General features: G+C 38.4%; 2 protein-coding genes across 2 annotated transcripts; both read right to left on the bottom strand.

Annotated features, from left to right (window-relative positions):
- Positions 1-1,329: 1,329 nt before the first annotated feature.
- Positions 1,330-10,920, bottom strand: slc13a3 (solute carrier family 13 member 3). The gene is given in 13 exon segments (XM_018687384.2): positions 1,330-2,131; positions 2,209-2,346; positions 3,617-3,778; positions 4,400-4,512; positions 5,643-5,740; positions 5,876-5,980; positions 6,089-6,181; positions 6,374-6,499; positions 6,582-6,791; positions 7,251-7,320; positions 8,056-8,234; positions 9,051-9,316; positions 10,266-10,920. Coding segments are annotated over 13 exon segments (1,851 nt in total). The 5' UTR covers positions 10,374-10,920; the 3' UTR covers positions 1,330-1,948.
- Positions 10,921-15,018: 4,098 nt separating this feature from the next.
- Positions 15,019-19,339, bottom strand: LOC127142582 (uncharacterized). The gene is made up of 5 exons (XM_051071375.1): positions 19,205-19,339; positions 18,771-18,896; positions 18,074-18,293; positions 17,310-17,476; positions 15,019-15,467 (listed from the first exon to the last, which is right to left on the bottom strand). The coding sequence occupies exons 1-5, from the start codon at positions 19,229-19,231 to the stop codon at positions 15,423-15,425; spliced, it is 585 nt and encodes a 194-aa protein (XP_050927332.1). The 5' UTR covers positions 19,232-19,339; the 3' UTR covers positions 15,019-15,422.
- Positions 19,340-19,612: the final 273 nt, after the last annotated feature.

The raw sequence follows: 19,612 nt of genomic DNA, 5'->3' as shown, positions 1-19,612 counted from the left end.
TGCTGTACATGTTTACCAAGAGGAAAGTTGTCCTACAGGCCCTGCTTATCCTCAGATAACACCTGGCACCAGAGCACCACAGAGCACTCAACTGACTAGACTGGACTACAGTGAGTTTGTTTGATTGCTAACAGTCAGTTTTCTCGATAACCACCAATCCAAACTACTTCACAGTCAACACCACACTTCCTCAGGTGCTCAGCAATACACCTGAAGAGATTTGAAGTTGATTGGATGAGCGGTTGTCAAGAAAATCAATTGACAGACAGACAGATTCCTCCATTTACAGTTGGATTTGGTTTTTCATAGCTAGCTGTCTGCTAATTTGTTGCTAATGCTACATTCTTTATGTACCTGTTGAATTACTGTTGAATTTTACTACTGTTACTTTTACTCCTGTGGACTCTGTGTGAAGGTTAACTAACTTAATTATCATGTTGAATATTCAATGGGGGCTCAGTGTTACGGTTCTTTGTTTCTTCCTGGTGTGAGCGACAAAATCTAATATGACACTTTGGTGAAAATTGTTTGTTAACTGAATCTCATCATTTTCTAATTTGTAATCTCCAGTGCTGAATTTGTTGTCCAAGACTCTCATAGTGTCTTTAACCTTTATTAGAAGTGTGTTTAGTCTGCTGCAAAGCTGTGCACCTTCACCCCACAGGAAACTATATATAGTATATTTTAGGCTTGCTCTCCACAACAGACACACACACTGTTTTGTTGTTAGTCATGCAGAGGTGAAATGTAACTGGTATGTATATGAAATAAAAGTGTTACACCAGAGAGAAAAGGGATTCAGTGTAGAATTATGGTTATTGACACAAAAAACTCTCAATTACATTTATATTGAGTGACAATTGAGCATTCAAATATTTATCTGTCAAAAAGCAAAGAAAATAAATCAGATTTGGTACAAATCTGTTGTTGAATGTTGTTTGCGTCAGGTACATCCTGTTCCAGTCTGTGTGACTATTTTATAGTTTAGCATCTAAACGCAATGGGACATTTTGCACTGACCCTGCTAACACTGAGTAACCATGCAGCCTTGCACAAGTTAACTATTGTTGTTGGGCCTTGTGACCGCCGACAGTTTACAACACCAAATAAACATAGTAAGGAATTTACAATGGTGTGCTGTCCCCGTCTCTCTCTCTGCGTTCAGAGGCTAAAATATGTGTTGAACCTGGAGAACATTTCTATTAAAGACTAAAATCAATCAAGCTGTTGCAGATATTCCTATAACAAGGTACTTCTCTTCAGAATAAACCTGCTGTGAGTGCTTGTTACAGGCAAATACAGACATCACATGCAACTAAATTATCATAATACAAACTCAAACAATTTATTTGTAACAGCACTTATATACTGTATGAATGCAAATCACTTTGTAACAAAATTTACAGATTCATTAGTCAGGATTCAAACTCTAATGTAGAAAAGATTTAAAATATTGTTTATGCATCATGGTTTTGGTCACTAAACATGTGCCATATGATACACATAAACAAGTAACATGATCTCTTAGTGATTTTAACAAAAATATATATTTTTTAAAAGAATTATTCACAAATGCCTCTCTCATTTTTTCAGCAGAGGTCAGACTAGTAGCATCAAAACACTCTGCATAACACCTCCTCAGAACTGGTTTCTTCTTAATGTTTTTAAATGTTTCTCCACTTTTAAGAAGGGAGAGTAAAATAATACAGTTTGCTCTTAACTTACTGCATTATTTTTAAATCAAAAATCAGAGTGTGCCAAAGCCAACACTTCACAGCTTGAAATCTTGATGCTTGAGAGCCTAAAAAGACACAGGTAACAACTGAAGCTCCCAGAGCGTTTTGACATTTTAGTGACACAGTGTAGATGTCTACAGACTTTTGTCCCTGTTCAGTGTTAAATCTTTATACAGTCTTCTTCTATGCTCGTGCTGAGATTAGGTGAGTGATCAGAGAGTGGCATTGAGCGACTGGACGGATGAGAGGTGCACTTCGGTAACAAGAGCAGTTTTGTTGATGGGGTGAGCCCATTCTGGATACGCGTTCAAGTTAAACATTGCGACGCCCCACGTGTTCATGGCCAGAGAGACCGAGAGGATGCCCAGGATGTTCATGACAAAGCCAGTCTTCACCTGAGAAGACGAGGATAAGGTGATGAACTGCGACTTATGTGTCGTGTTAGTGTCGGGTGCTGCTATGACGATCTTACCATATCTTTGACCATGAGATGTCCTGATGCGAAGGCGATGGAGTTGGGTGGTGTGGACACTGGCAGCATGAAGGCGTATGAACATCCCACTGTGGCAGGTATCATGAAGTACAGAGGGTTCACGGAGACACGAATAGCCTGCAGAGGGAAACACAATACAGAATACACATATCATAAACACTGATACTGGACAGATTTACCCCATAGTTGCACTACTTAAAATTTTAGTGGCGCCATTATTATAAACTTATTTTATACAGAAGCATTGTTTAAACCCAAACAAAAATGTACTTAATATTCTGTCCAAGATCTAAAGCTGTCAAAAGATACTAAAATACGTCAGGTTCAGCTGAATGGAAAATGATGCACAAAGTCAAATAGGCTGTGTATTATAAGAGGAGTTTATAGCCATGCTGGCAGCTTTGTGAGGATGTTCTTAGACATGGTGGTCATTACCATACTTACAGTGACAATGTTAACAGGGTGTTAGAATTCCAACATTTGCTAATTATCAGAAAACACAAAGTACAGCTGAGGCTGATCAGAAGGTCATTAGTTTTTTAAGTATTTGGTCATAAATTAAAATACTGAACAAATGAAAATTTGATCTATTGGTGGCGCTGAAGGTCAAGGGATCATCAGAGTCATTAGGATTCATCCACAAAATCTCATGACAATCCATCCTACAGTTGCTGAGATATTTCAGTCTGGGTCAAAGTGGTGGACTGAGCCACATTGTTTGATTAAAATGGATATATTCCCTTCCCTCTGGGTTTGTGCATCCAAATCAGATAGTTGCAGTTTAATTCGTACACAGTTTGAGACATCTATATCTGAGATTTCGCTCTCTGTGAGAGAGTGTCTTTCTGGAAGTGTCTTCATTACCTTGGACAATCCAGAGAACACACTGTCTTCACTGTTTTTACAGAGCCTGATATATTTCCTCCAGTGAAACTGAAAACACGATAACCTGGGCATATAAAAACAAAACTTTCTTTCTTTCTTTGGCACTATGTTTGAATTGACCTTTAAAGTGAAATTCTGTGTGGTTTGACCCTGTGCTCAGTCACTGAGCCTCCTATACATCTTGTACACAGTTCTTTGAGTGGGTACTCTGCTGGATAGGCACAACTGCAAAGTACAAAAGCTCCAGATAATAATTACTGACAACAGCAGTTAATGTCCAACAGGCTACAAACGTAAGAACATCTATTCCAAGAGTTTAACAAGCCCGCTAAGCCTTTGACCAACATAAAGGATGAGATCAGCAACAAACCCTGTTCCCTGCCCAGAGTTTCCACTGAGTCTCACAGTTTGTCTACTGCACCGGCATCTTCATCGGTTCATTACACAACGGGAACGCATAATTAAATAAAGTCTAACTCTCGACATTTAACACCAGTCTTACCAGTTCAGCAATGACGGGTAAAAATATTATAATTGTGGCCGTGTTGCTGGCGAACTCGGTGAAACAGGCCAGGAAAGCAGTGATCAACATCACAGCTGCGGCAGGGGGGACCTCGGCCAAAGGTTGGAGGTGGCCTCCGATCCAGGAGGCGAGACCAGACTCCTGCCAAACGCCACAAGATTGGGGTTAAAGGTCAAAAGATCAAATCACAACATAACAAAGCAAAGTGGAGAACAGAACCAAACAGAGCAGAGCAGTGAGAGAGAGGGGAGGTACATTTTATTACACGGACTTAGGACATGTTAAGTTTTATAGCTCAGAGTCGCTAATCCTGCATCCAGCCCGAGGGAAACTTTAATAAACAACCTAAATCTTAAAGAAAGAGTGTGACAGTTTCTTTGCACACAGTTACATAGGATGATACATATACAATATGAATTAAATATAACGCTACAACTGGCAACATAAAGACTGGAAACAGGAAGAAGAGATAGCCAAGCTCTGTCCAAATGATAAAAAAAACAACTGTCCTACCAGCTCCTTAAAGCTCACCAATTAACATTTTATATCTTGCTTGTCTGTTCTGGCCATTTCCAATCTTTATGCTAAGCTAAGCTAACTCATTTCTAGCTATAACATACTGAGAGTAAAGACATGAGAGTGAAAACTTCTCATTTCTCATGAATAACTATTCTAAATGTCGACCTATTTCTGCATGAACACTCATCCAGTCTAACTTCATTACAAGTTTATGGCTGTTGTGACATGGATCGACATCTTTACCTCACAAGCTTTGGCCATAGCGAAGCCGCCTCCGAGCAGCAGAATGATGTTCCAGGGAACAGAGTCCTGGGCTTTCTTCCATGATAGGAGAGGGACATAAGGAGTGTTTGAAGCTGAGGAAAAACCGTGGAGGAAACAATAAGAAAACGCAATTTTAATTCAAGCACAGTAACATTGCTGGTGTCAAATCAAAAACAAATGGTAGTTCAAAACCGCACTTCAATATAAAAAGCGTCTTGTTTACTTCCTGTGAATACAGTGGCTGCATTTACAGTTTGCAAATCTTCAATCAGGAGCTTGATTCATTTTCAAAACATCCAAAAACAATGACAGAAATATGAGCAAGAGCTCAAACTAAAAATATATTTAAGAAATCCAAATCAAGTTTGCATTTTAAACAAGAAAAGAGCCACAAATCTTTCTCCTGTGTTTCACTGAGTGTTTTATTTTATGTTTTAAACATTTGTTTTAACTAATAGTTCTACGTTTTAAGTGTTGCAGTAGTTTTCTATTCTTTAAGTTGCCTTAAGTTAAGTTTTGGCAAGGTAGAAATGGTGGTGGACAATAAAGTTGTACTCTATTATGTTCTATTCTAAATTTGACCTTCACTGAAAAGGACAAATGGACCCCCTGATTTGCTTTTTTTTGCTTGTGTCCAGTGGTTTATTTGACCAGCTGAACATAATATACACAATCGCACTCACACGTGTCTTCAACACACGCGAGACACGTGCATACTCTCTCTCTCACATACTCACACACACACACACACACACACACACACACACTGACCCCAGAGTGTGACAACATAACTTTGAGAGCTTATTCTTATTCTAATCACAGAAACAGAGAAACTACAGTCTCACTTCCAGACGGGAAATTTACTCAGACTCTGATCTACATTATTAACATTCCTCAGCTTATTTCCACTGTTTTGCAACAGCTGTGCTACACAAACTGAATGTCTTTGAAAGTTTCACAAATATTTGATCAGCAACTTCTGACTTCTGTTTGGCTGCTAACTGCTCATTTCCAATTGTTATATATCGGATGGATGTCACCTTAATTTTGTCCCTTTTACCCTCCAACTTTGGTACAAATCTTATTCTTGTTCATTTATGGTATATAATATGTTACACTATCAGTCATTAGAATGATAGTTTGAAATGTTAAATAGAATCAGTTCTATTTTTGGTGAATTAAAAGCATCCCTTCATAGTTGTGTTGTTTAAAAGGCACCGACCTTGAGGGTCGAACCACCAGCTCAGAGAAGGTTTCTGTGACGGGAAGAAGAATAAAATGGACACAATGATGACACCAGTGACCGCATCTGAGACGTACCTGCAGGACGACAATGCGAGGACATAATTAACACAAAAAGATTATTAACAGGCATCTCAATATATAGATCTTGTGATCATTTCAACATATAAAAACTTTTTGTACTGAGGAAGTAAACTAATGTGCCTTTCTTACCCTTTTTTAAAAAACACAGACCAGCCGGTGACAAATTTGGGATCTCGTGTGAACAGGAGAACAGCAAACAATATAAAAAAGAAAGAGATGGCTCCCTCTGCAAAACTGAAATCAAGCACAGAGAGTAAAACAAATCAGTGAAAGGGTCTGTGATAAAAATGTACTCATTCATCATCTATTGCATGAGATTTGAAGACATACACGAGTCCTCACTTTATGGGCCCTAGTTTCCTGTAATCTTCCTCTATTAGAGCCTTGGCTCTGGCTTCTGCCTGTGCTCTTCGGTCGTTTTTCTTGAAGCATAATCTGCATAAAATAAAAACATACCGTGTGACACAAACTGTATTTTAAGAAAAGGAAACAAGAGAAGAGCATTACTGCATATTTATAAGGGAAAAAAAGAGTCATTCTGACTGTGGTAATGATATCAATATCAGTTTAACACAGTTGTATAAATGTTCTTTATCTGCAACAAACAAATGTCAGACACTACATTACCGTGTATTCAATCCCCCGTAGAGAAATGCAATCCATATCCATCCCAAAAACAGGAAGAGAAGCATGAGTGGGAAAGCGAAGGCAAACCAAGAGCCAAAGTTGATGAGGTCGCAGTCTGGAAAGTAGCTGTAAACCAAAAGTTTTGTTTTCAAACAGCCATAAAATGATCCAGATCTCTGTTTAAATGCTGCACAGAATAAAAAGTCACCTTTTCAGCTGTCCAATCAGGATGAGGTTGGGCGCAGTGCCAGTGAGTGTAGCAGTTCCTCCGATACTCGCTGCGTAAGGAATACAGATCAAGAATCCTTTCCACACCTTCAGCTGATACTGGGACTCTGATCGGATCTCCTCAGCTGTCCTCAAGTCTGTCTGCTCCAGTCACATCCGTCCTTATGAAGTTATCAGAGACTTATTGTTACTTTAAAGGAATAGTTTGACATTTTGGGGAACTCTTGCTGAGAGTTAGATGAGAAGATTGACATCACTCTCATATCTGTACCATAAATATTACAGCAGGCGGTTAGCTTAGCATAGCATAGCATAAAGACTGGAAGGTAAACACCATTAAAGTTCACTAACACTTTATATCTTGTTTGTTTAAAGAGTAAAAAATTACATGTTGGAGTTTTACAGGGTGTTTTTGTTATTTTTGGACCGAGCCAGATTAGCCATTTTCTTCTGTTTCCAGTCTTTATGCTAAGCTAAGCTAACTGCCTCCAGCTTCATATTTACCCCACAGGTATGAGTGGTATCAATCTTCTCATCTAACTCTCAGCAAGAAAGTGACAAAGCTTATTTTCCAAAATGTCATCCATCCTTTAAAAAATAAAAACACCATTTAGCGAGGACTGTGTCAAATGATCTGTGTTGTTCTTACCCATCTATCGACAGTATTTGTTTTTCCGTGGGCACCGAGGGCAGTGAATGCAGCTTTAAAGTAGACTGACCTGACAGAAAGTGAAGCCAATAGTTGGTGTCAGTGAAATTAATAAAAAACAGTCATCTCTAAATATAAACATGAGTGAAATCATGAGTTTTAGCTCTTTTAGGAGGTGGTCCCTGTGATTTATTTATTTAATATATGACTTTAAGTCAATAAAGCATCATTAATCAATTACCACTTGAATATTGACTAACTTCGTATGTGAAGGACTCAGTGTATTGGAAAATCTGTGCAAAGTTCACATCTTAGATCACATATTAAAGGCTCATGCGGACAACGTTAACACAATGCAAAAATCACGTGTGTAGTCATTTCTGTAAAGTGTGGACACATTTTGATTAAAGCATTATTTAACCTGCATGTATTGATTATTCAGCCATTTAAGGGCAGCGGAGCGAGGCATATTATCACCTTATAAAACTGATATCTAGCAAATGGTTGCTTATTTACACATCCTATTGGCACAGAACAACATGTCATTCATTATTATGTTTCTCATGTATCATGTCAATCCAATAGTCTGCGGCTTTTAGCTTTGTTTCTGGGCTCCACCTACTCCTGAGGGAAATATCTGGCACTTTAGCTGCTAAATGCTCCACTGTGTTTGCCAGCTGGTTGCTAACTGTGTCTGCCTGTGACTAAAAATGAAGTTTGGGCTAAAAAACAACAAAACAATTAGTTGGAAGATACTAAAATGCTCTGCAGAGCTCAGGGGATATGGTGTTAATATACAACATACCATTTATTATATCGTTCTCTGTATCCTCCGTGCACTTGCACTTTTGCTTCAGGGTTTCCAGGTCTCCAAACAGACTCTCCAGGATGGCATTAGCAATAGGCAGCATCATGGCCGTTGTGGCGGTGTTGCTGAGCCACATCGACAGGAAGGATGAGGTCAACATCATTCCCAGAATGAGCCTGGGGAAAACAATAACACAATCTTAGATCAGTGACACTAATGAGTCATCAGTGACTGTTGACTTGGAATAAATTTGTCATTAAATCAAAACCAAAACCAACAGTGTTTGTTTGTTGTAGTTTGTTTCTCAGCACTGTCAGACTTCCATAACCTCAGCTCAAAGCTCATGAAGACTGAAGACATAAATCTTTAAACCAGACCTCAACAATTTCCACATTTCTTTTTCAAAAAGTTGATACAGGATGCCTTCAGAGCACCTTCCATCGCAGATCTACTACACCTGCCCAATTTGGTAGGAGACCCAGGTATAGACCCAGAACAGTCTGGAGAGATTATATATATCTCATCTGGCCTGGGAAAGCCTCAGGATCGCTCAGGAGGAGCTGGAGAACGTTGGAAGAGGAATGTTTGGAGCACCTTGCCTAACCTGCTGCCACCATGACCCCGGGATGAGCGGCAGAAAATGTATGAATGGATCAATGTAGTTTTTAGCAAATGTAAAACAAACAGGAGTCATGATTGTGTCAGGGACGATTTTGAGCTGCAGATTAATCTCGACAGCAGGCAGTTGCATGTGAGATCAACTCAAAATAAACTACATTGCCCATGTTCATCATAATAAAAATGAACATGTCGCCAGGTGCAGTGGTGTGTTTTTAATAGTTTTCAGCCCTCTGGCACATCTTTCTAACAATGTTGCTAGTAGGATCAGGTCGTTGTTGGTTTTGGTCTTTTTATGACATTTCTTGACCGTGAGATAAATACAGAATCACCAGACGTATCCTTAAAAAATCCTTCCAGCAAAGTTTTCTCACCAGGCTGGTTTTACTCCGACAATACTCAGGACCTTCAGGGCTATTCTGCGATGCAGGCCCCACTCCTCAATAGACGATGCCATAACAAGGCCGCTGAGGAAGAGAAAATTGGTCTCGAGGAAGTACTGAGGGCAGACTTTTTTGGACGGAAGAATTCCCAGTGTCGGGAAGAGGCAGACCGGAAGCATCGCCGTGACAGCCAGAGGAAGGGCCTCTGTGCACCAAAACGTAGCCATCAGCACCACCACATAAAGACATTTTCCCTCCTAAAAGATAAGCAGCATGTGGTCGTTAAAGTCCAGTCATCTTCAAAAAGAACAAACAGACTTTACAGGTGAAAATGAAGCAGTCAAATGAGCTACAGGACTGTGTTTGACAGGCAATGGACTACAGTACATGCTGTTGGTGTTACAGCATTGCCCTTCAGAAAATAAAATGATCTGTGTGCATGAGAATCATTTAAACAAAATACATAAATCCTAATGACTGGCTCAATGTGAACATATAAATAATAATGATCTTTTAGATTTATGATTCTTTTATTCAGTTTTTTGTGCAGCCAACAATTATTAACCTTTTAATCTGCTGATCATTTCATTGATTTATTCAGGATATTAACAGCCCATAAAATGTCAAAAACAGTGAAAATATATCCCTCACATCTTCAAAGAAACCAAAGCCTATGTCTTCAAATGCCTTGTTTTGTTCAATCAAATGTCCAAAACTAAAAAATATTCAGTTTACAGTGTAACAAGTCAAAGAAAAACAGCAAATCCTCTCAGCTGAGTGGTTGGAACAAGAAAATATTTGGCAACTTTTTCACTATTTGTGCTTGAGAAACATGATTGAAATGATTAATCCATAATATAAATACTTGCAGTTTATTTTTCTGTTGACTGATTAATCATTTAATCGCTTTGTAAAGTTTGGTCTAATAATGATAATGTGATCAGGAATCTTTAGTCTTGCAAAACTCTGGTGGCTCACTACTGAATTCATGCTGATTAACGGGTCCTGTTCCTGTAAAAATAGTGTCATGATTGAACAAACTGAGACAGATATTTACTGCCTTTACTTTTTTGTTGATGCTCATAATAAGACATGGATGTTTTGGCCTCTCAGTGAGTTAACGTGACTCATTCATAACTCATGAAAAATGCTGGAAAAGTTAAGATGCACTCCTGAAATAACAATAATTTAAAAAAGAACACTCACCTTCTCCGGCAGAGTAAAAAGCAAAGGCAGAAACACGAGCGGAGTGAGCAGGACAACCAGCTGTTTGTGGACGCACCACAGCTTCTTGGACACCACTGATATTTTCATCTCCAGAGGGAAGTTTTGACTCTGTCTGGGGGAAAAGGAGCTCTGGGACTGTGCTGAGAGGAGCCTGTTGGGCAGCACTTTGAAGCCTCTGGCCAAGTGTAGAGAAGATTAACTACACGCTTTGCTACACGTTAACTCCTCGTACGGTGGTGTCAAAGAGTTAAGCGGGCAGGCCTCTTCCTCCCAGGCTGGAGGAGAGAATGAAGCATCTTCAGAGGCAGGGAGGCACAGCTCACTCACTGACTTCTGCAGAACTTCATTCATGTTTATTGGGTCACTGCTCTTTGGTCAGTAGTTCTCCATTTTCTCCCCCCTCCCTTTTTTTTGTTGCAACATTAGCGCAATGGTGTAAAGTACATTTTCTCAAAGTACTGTACTCAAGCACAATTCTGAAGTACTTGTACTCAAGTATTTCCATTTTATGCTACTTTATACCTCCACTCCACCGCACTCCAGAGGGGAATGCTGTACTTTCTACTCCACTACAGCTTTAGTTACAGATTACTTTTAAGATGAAGATTATACACAGTATATTTAACAAGCTTTAAAACAGTTAAAGATTAAACATGTGCTTTCCAACCTTTCTGGCTTCTGACATTTTACAAAAATCAGTGTGTAGCCAGGATCATTTCATAGGTCAGAGAAATATAACACATCTCCAGGAAATGTTGCAACATTTAACAGTCACATGTAAGCAACTTTTGAGGAAAGAAAGTGACCCACAGAATACTGTACTGCTTGTTTACTGTATGCTCATATTGAGTTAGATACATTATTTTAGTGTTGCTTTGTAATAATGGATGTTACATTATTATTTTTTATAAGGATTCTCGTGTAAATAATGTTCTCAGTCTGAAAATGTATAAAATCAAAAATCAGTTTTGTTCCTGGAGGATTTAGAGTTTTATTGGTGAGTTGTACTATTAGTAATTAGTAAAATGAGTCATTCAGAGTTTAAGTGTTTTTATTTACCCCTCTTCTTCTTGTAATTTAATGGAGAAATTGTTCAGGTGGTGAAATTGTCAGATAAATAAAATATGGATGGATGATTTTTATCTATACATGAAAGGAGATAATATATAAAGACAAACATAAATATCAAATTAAGATGTCAGCAGTAACAATAATAGAAAAAAATAAAATAAATCGAAGCTGTCAGTAGTTTGACTCATCTCAGCATATTAACACAGGAGTAGTAGTCGTCTTTGTCGCTCAGGTGGTATGGAGGGCTTGCAGGCCAGAGGAGGTGGGTTTATGTAACTTCCTGATTGTGATTGGGGATTTTCAGGGAAGGCTGGGTATCTACACATGTGATTTAACACACCTGGTCGAGATTTGGTCAGTGATCCAATCCCTGTACCTTCTGCATCTATTTACACCCTGCATTAACGTGCATTTTTCCTTTTTGTCCAGATACAGATTGCATCTTTATGCCAGGTGTAAATGGGATGTTTTAATGTTAGCACATGCAGATATATTTATATACTCTTTTTTGTTTTGTTTTAAATCAGAATTTAAAATGTCAGACCTTTTTGATAATACTTGTGAATGTATAACCATATCTCAAATTCATTCACGTAAATAGTTTTCATTAAAGAGATACAAAGAAGGAGAGAGCTGTTAACTTTCTGAGCTTCCTATTCTTGGGAAACATGAGACTTAAAGAAAGTTCTGACTAATTTCACAGAAAAAACACAGATGTGATGTGTTATTACAAATCAGTCACTTGACTGGGATGCAGATTAGATTCAGGAAACGATTGCAAAAGAGGCAGATTTTCATATCCTGTAGTACAGCTTGTTAAAAGAGGGCAGATCGTGAAGTGACACCAATGTTTTGTGGCTATTGTCGTCTAAAGAGAGAGAACTCTTATCTCTTCCAGGAATGCTATCAGGTGATGGATATGAGGGATTGTGATGCTTGTTGCTCTCCTGTGATTTTGAACTAAAGATTTGACCTTTGAAGATGTTTGGGTCCATCTGTGTGTTAATACCTTAATGACCTGTAAAGGTCAGGACGAGCTGAAAACAGCTTTGCTTTATCAAAAGGTCAAGGATTCTTTAAAGGTTTCCAGGTGTAATGAGACATTAACAGACCAGTCTTCTCCCTCTTATCTCTGATGTCACAACACCAGCAGTTAAACCCCTGCAGATGATGGGAATGAATACTTCATCTGTACCTGCACGTAATGGTTCAGATGCCTCATGATACGGTAAAAGAACATGACACGATTTAGGTTAGTTACAGTGTTTGTTCAGTGGTAAAACACTAAACCCACAGAGCAAGAGGAGGCGTCACTTTCATGACGAAAAGCAACAAGGTATTTAAGAAGTGTTTAAAGTTTACCAGATGTAAACAGGTGCCTGTAGAGGTCTGTCATCAGGTCACGGACACTGCAGAGAGAACCCGTAGAGGTTTCCTGACCTCGTCTTTGTTGACTCGACTTTCCTTGACTCCACAGCATCGTCATCAGGAGCTTAAAAAAAAGGAAGAAACAAATGTAAAATTTACAGTTAGATACTAGCAGCAGGGTTTCCAACCAGTTAGTGTAATTTTTACATTCACCATACTGTAACTGAATCGACTGAATTTAAATTACATTACATAAAGATATACAAGAAAAAAACTGCATTTGTTAATTGAACAGTAATTTAGCTCAACATCAACATATATCCAACATATACTTATCTTAACGTATTTATTTATTCTCACCTCTAATTATCTCCACCAAAGAGGTTTCGTTTTTTGTTTTGGTTGTTTTTTGTTTTTTTGTCAACAAGATAAAGCAAAAAGTACGTAACTGATTTGCACTCCACTGAGCACCAGTCTAGTTATTTTTATTTTGAAACACCTTGTGATATCTGGTCTAGAAAGGAACTGCAGTTCTACAGTTGTAAGTACTGTGTTGATTTTTGAAGTGAAAAGAAGTAAAATACAACCCTGGCAACAAACAGAGGTTGTATATTCAAAACTTTGAGTGCTGTACTAAGTCAGTTCTCAGGATAAGCACCCTTTCTACTAACTGTTACGTATGTGGGTGGAAATATTCTGCTTTGTGGTTGTGTTGCAGTCAGTGACACAGGAAACTATTTGCACAGATTAGCAGGATGCCCAAAAACATCTGATGGTTCATTTTTAATGTCTGTTTGCTGCAGAGGTTGTATTTTATTCTTTTCACTTAAAACAACAACAAAAAGCAAAACAAAAGCCCCACAGTCTGTGTTAAAGATCAGTAGAGAGGCCTCCACATATTTTAGCTTGATCATCAGCAGCTTCTGTGCTCTGTTAAAAATCAGTTTGTACCTAATATTCTGTTTTTCTCCTTGAATAAATCGTGCTTACCTGAATCTTGACAGCCTTGTTAGCATCAAACAGCTCTTGTTTCTTTAACAGATGAGTCAGATTCATGCACCTTTTTCACAGCAGATATTTTGACTCGTTGGAGCAGCAAAACCACAGGTGGAACTCACAACAGCAGCTCCCGGTCCAGATCAATACAAGGTGGTAATTAATGTGATTAGTTACACCTGTGTTTGAAGAGTCAGAGCCTGATGTAGTCCCACAGAGCAATGTGTCAGCTACGTCAGAGCTATTGCTGTTGATCTGTATGTATATATGTGTTTGTAGCCTATATCTATATAGACAGGAAAATACTGAGATGTGAAATGAGATTTGTCAGCAAACAGTAAAATACAGTTTTGTTATTGACTGTTATTGTTTCTAATAAAGAATAAAATGGGCAGACAGTGAGTGAAAGTAAATTAAATTTTAAAAAGTTAAACTAAAACCCTTTTTAAATATAATACTTTGATTCCTTTTAATAATTAAAGAAATAATTTGTCAAATAAAGACACATTTTGTTAATATTTATTCTACCTTGCTTTCTTTTATTTACATTATTGATCCATAATTTAAACGCACATTTTATTAATCACTGTGCGACAGCTTTTTTAAACATTGTAAATATGTGTAATGATTTAAGTGGAACACTTCGACTTTTCCAACAAAAAATCACACAAATTTCATTTGTTTTTACTAAAATAAATCTTTGATGATTCTTGTCTGACTGTGGCGTTGTCATCTACCAGTAGGTGGAGATCTGTGCTCATTATTGTCCACTCTCTACACACTGAGCTGCCCTCAGTGAGATGCCTCACCTCTCTAATCAATATTTACAAAAGGCTGTGATTTATTTAATGTGTTCCCTGCTTAAGTTTGACTCTGTAAACCAGGAGGAGAGCGCAGTGGTAGACGATCACTCCTCTGTGATGACTACTGGGTTTTTACACCAGTTGTTGTTTTTTTTAAATGCTGGATAAAAGCTGTTGGGATTTTTTTTACATCCTCAGAAGTGAAAGTCAAAGCAGACTTGAAAGCATGAATACACTATCTGCACTTTCACTTCATCTCTTAAACAGGAACCACATCATCTCAAGAGGAGGCAAGAAGTTTGGAGCTGAAAATGACACCTGAAATGTTTAAATGATAAAGAAGCCACAAAACATCAGTGATAAATATTTGTTGAAATTATGTTTGTTGGTGTTTGTGGTGTCAGAGTTTCAGAATCATTTTCTTTGAGCGCTCGATTTAGGACAGGAAATAAAAGTGCAAAATGCGGCGGCTGAAAACCACAGTGAGAGAGACCTTTGGTTAGTTTTCATAGGGGATATTTATTTTTATCATTTACTAATAACACAGAATCAGTAGAATACTTTAGATTTAAGTGATAAACTTTGCAGTTCGAAGCCTGCTGTTCAGTGTTAGTAGCATATCAGAGGTTTGTTGAAATTACTGTAAAATGTAAAAAGATATAGTGCAATAGATTCAGTTTACAAATGACGTGCTTGCTTGACTGCTGTATTTGTTCCTCTGTAGAGACCTTACATCCTCCTATGTCCGCTCCACTTTTTTCAAAATGAAAGTACCAGAAAAACACATTAATCAAACATGTAAAGTAGAATAAATAAAAACTACAAAATAAAATCCCTTCCACTTGTTGATGTGTCTGTGTATTTACATGATTTCCCTGAAGTGTCCAAACAGGCAGCTTCACCACCTGCGCAGCCGCCGTTTTGAAGACCTGATGCGAATAACCTGAATGAGCACAAAGAAAGAGACAAAACACAGCACAATAAATCAATTCAGTGGACAGTTCATTTGGAAAGAGTCCACCCACATATTCAGCCAACAGAAAAACCCTTAAGGTGGAGGCAGGCTGCTGTTCTTAGAGGAAACCGCGTCTCAGTCGCCTACGATCTGTTCACAAACATGACTAACAGCCACCTTATTGTAAGAGCTGTAAAATCCCCAAACAAGACAGGATACTAGGGTTTCACATTGAATAGAAAAGCTGGCATTGATGTATAATGCATTTTTCCATGTAAAGTGGAATAAACGGAAGTTTTACAGTAATGCATCTCATCATGTGCATTACTTCTTACAGTGTCCCGTCAAACTGCAAACTAAAACCTCCATAATAAATGCATTAGATATTACAGGTGTTCCTAATAAAGTGGCCACTGTGTGTAGACTGTGGGAGAGTAAATAAAGAAAATAAAACTTTGGTGTGAGCTGTTTCTCTTCGGCAGTTTAAATCAGCGCGTTAGGCGTTTTGTCTCCTCTGCACCTGTCTCTTGTGGCGTTCCACAAGGCTCCAGTTTGGGACTTTTATTTTTTGATTACACATTTCCACAGAAGTCAGTTTTTGGAAAACACTGTTGTGTAGCTGTACTTCCCCTTCAAACCAACCAAGGCTCAGGGTGTGCACTGAAATGTTGGATGAAAAAAAATCTTTCAGTAGATGAACAAGAGGAAGACAGAGGCTATCATTTTTAGCCTTCAGATCTGTGGTTTAACCACTGCTCTCTGGCTTTCAAATGTCCATGTGTCATTTCTGAAAAACTGTATATATATATAACGGTAGTATTTTATACTATATAAAATACTTTTTATATCTTCTATATCATATATATTTTCTTTTTATTATTTTCTCTCTTTTGGGGAATGTCCTCAGAGGAAGAATGACAGCAGCTGTCGTTTCAGCAAATATCCCAAAACAACACGTTGCAGCTGTAATAATTATGAAGGGGACAAAGGAGGAATGAGGTGATGTGATTATAGAATGACAAAGTCTGCATATGGAGGAGGTCAGGCTGAATGCATGGAGGAATCATTGAACTACCAGGCACAGTGCCAGGAGCCCAGGGGTTCAGAGTCAATAAGACAACTACAAAGAAACGCAGAATGTCCACAAAACAATTGTAAAGAGACACTGCAATAAGATGCAAAAAGAGATGCAAAACCACCACAAATGCAGGTGTATCCAGGTCGCAGGTGCAGTGTCTCATGTTTTGAGTCTCTTTTCTACTTTCAGTGTGGCGGTTTTTGCTCCTGTGTTGGGTTGTGGGGTGGGGGTGGGGGATCAGGGGCCTTTCACATGTCTGTGCCCTGGGGCCCAGCATTTCATAATCCATCCATGGCTGCATGAAAAGGTCAACAAAACATCACATTTTTAACACAGGAAACCACCACCTGTCTTCTCTTCCCAAATGAAAGTCAACATTGTTTCTTTTAAACTTGAATCAATCATATTCAGTCATGATGCTGTTGTGCAGACAGAAACTCTTTGTGTAGGAGTCAGTCATGGTTATCTTGGTCTGACGTTGTAAAACTGCAGAAACAAGGCCCTCCCCTTCATTGGCCTCCCATCACTGCTTATAAAATTGATTTTATGATTCTTTTATATATTTTTAAAGCCCTGCATGGATTGGCACCAGCCTACGTTCCATCCTCAGACCCCTTAAGTTTTTTGATCAGTTATCATGAAGAATACTTATTTGTTTTTACCTGTATTCTACAAATAAATTCACTTAAACACGTCTGTTTCACAACCTCTCACAGATGCATATAGTGCATAAATAAATAGAGTTTATTTACCAAGATGCTGATGACGCATAAAAAGATTTTGACGAGGCCGATGGCCACGTAGCCGACAACACTCCACACAACTGGCAGGTCCTCGGCTTGTTGTTGACAGGGCAGTGTGGACAGAGTCGAGTTCAGCACAGCTGTTGCTGTTGTCAGTTCAGCCCGGGTCACACACTCTGTATTAGAGCAAAACAAAAGACAAAAAAAGAAGAAATCAGTGCATGAATGAGATATAAGTTCAAACTGGTATAAATCTATGATTGTTTCTCAAGTTCAGCTGACAACAAAAATCTGTGCTAAAATGTCTTTACCTGAAAAGCAAAGGCAACATTTATCCATTAATGGACATGTATTTTTATGAATGGTAGAATATGTATGTTTGTATGGAAAATGCATAAATGTCACGGTGGAAAGGAACATACTGTATGTGTCTGGGGAAATAAATAGTCTTAAAGTGCGTTTCCTGCTTTTTGATGTGGCTCTGCACCTTGTGAGACTTTTGCAGAAGCAGAAATGAGGTTAAGAAAGACAAGTTTGGGACCTTTGTCAGATAAATTCAAAATGTAATGTTGCTTTGTCTGTTAAAACTACACGGATAAATATAGTGATAAAGTTCTCTATTTCAGTGCATCCTCAAAAGCTGTGACCAGAAAACTGTAACACACACTTGATTTTTGAGCATTAGTCACGTATTTAACCATCTATTTTTATCACATTGGGATATTTTGAGTCCAGATGCTCTAACAGTGGTGGAAATAAAACTCAGATCTTACCATGAACCAGTAGCTTGACTTCGTGATTCTGATTTCGACCTCCTATATCTGCACTGATGGCACACTCGTAGGTGCCTGAATCCCCAGGCTTCACACTGAAGAGCACCAAACTGTACGTGCCTCCAGATCCAAACTTGGCTTCACGAGGGAATGTGTAGTTCTGGGTTTGGCTGTCGCCTTTACCTCTCCTGATAATGCCTCGTTTTTTCTCATCTGTGATCTGTTCAATGTAACAGAAGGCTATATTTACATCTCCTTATCAAATTGAAAGAAAATCAGTGACATACAAGATGAAACAAACTATGAATGTGGTTTTATTGTAGCTTAAATCACTGATTCTTTACGAGGGGCACTTCTGCAGTTACCAGTGTGTATGAAGAAAGCTTAACTAAACAACTATCATCAATTAAAAAATAGCAATCATGAAATATTTTAAAGAGGAAAATAAACATCCATAAAAATTAGCTAAAAGTATAAACTGTTGGCTTAAAACAATATAGAGTTGTATATAATTAATAGTGTTAAATAGCAGCCAGTTTCTAGTCCAGTGATAGAAGAACTTTTTTGTAACATGATGGGTGCGGGTACTTGAGTTCATCTGACGGAGCTGCAGGGCACATCAGACAAAAAAAGGTTGGGAACCACTGGTTTAAATGTAGCTTCATTTATGGCTGAAAGCCTGAAATGGGTCACTGACCTTGTACCATGTCACTGAGAGAAAATCCATGCTGTCAATGTCATCTGCACACTTCAGTGAGACATTGTCATTGCAGTGTGCTTGGGTTTCTGTCAGACTCTGGGCTGTGTGATGCACCAACAGCAGCTGAGATAATCAAAGCACAGTATTCAGAGGACACAAATACACTCAGGTTTCAATTTATTAGGAACACTGAGCTAAAACTAAAGCAGTCTGACACACCAGAACTGTAATAACTCTTATCTGTATTAGTCTGGATTAGTTTCAGATAGGTGTTCCTAATAAACTGAAAAGTCAGTGTATTTTCTACACATAAAGCGACAATATATAGAACTGCCTTTGTTTGTCAAGCAGATGGAATTATCGGTAAAATATCAATGTAATGATATGAGATTTAATTGCAGAGATGATACAAAAAGTCAGGTTTCACTCACCTTAATGAAGAGCAGTGTCTGTGACATCTTTTACATTTCATCTGGCACTTGAGTTAAGCTGTAACAAGCAGTGTTTATTCTCACTTCACTTGAAATGGAGCCACAGTTTCCTGTATAAGTGGCACATTTAAGATGAAGCTATTATTAGGAGGTCTTCTCTTCACCGTGAGAAAGTCTGCCCCCACGTGGTGAGAGCAGTGCATCACTGCTGTAACTCACGCTCATATTGTTTTTAACAGAACAAAAACATTTTGAGTTCTGGGTCATTTCCTTAACACCCACTGTTCAGTTCAGACACTTATTGCCCCACAAGTGCAATTTTTTTCCACCAGCAAGGTGGTTTAAAAGCTTAAAGGGGCAATCAACCAATTTTACCCATGATGTTCAGTTCATCTACTTTCCATGTGT

Source organism: Lates calcarifer, linkage group LG6 (assembly GCF_001640805.2).
Source record: "Lates calcarifer isolate ASB-BC8 linkage group LG6, TLL_Latcal_v3, whole genome shotgun sequence".
Classification (NCBI taxonomy): Eukaryota; Metazoa; Chordata; class Actinopteri; family Centropomidae; genus Lates; species Lates calcarifer.
The sequence above is the reverse complement of the archived record's forward strand: the minus strand, read 5'-3'. Positions and strand labels throughout refer to the sequence as shown.

Coding starts and splice junctions, on each gene's coding strand:
- LOC127142582 (XM_051071375.1), bottom strand. CDS start 19,231: ATGTCACAGACACTGCTCTTCATTAAG. Junction 18,294..18,770: donor TCTCAGTGACATGGTACAAG/GTCAGTGACCCA, acceptor TACATTGAACAG/ATCACAGATGAGAAAAAACG. Junction 15,468..17,309: donor TATGCGTCATCAGCATCTTG/GTAAATAAACTC, acceptor GTGCTCATTCAG/GTTATTCGCATCAGGTCTTC.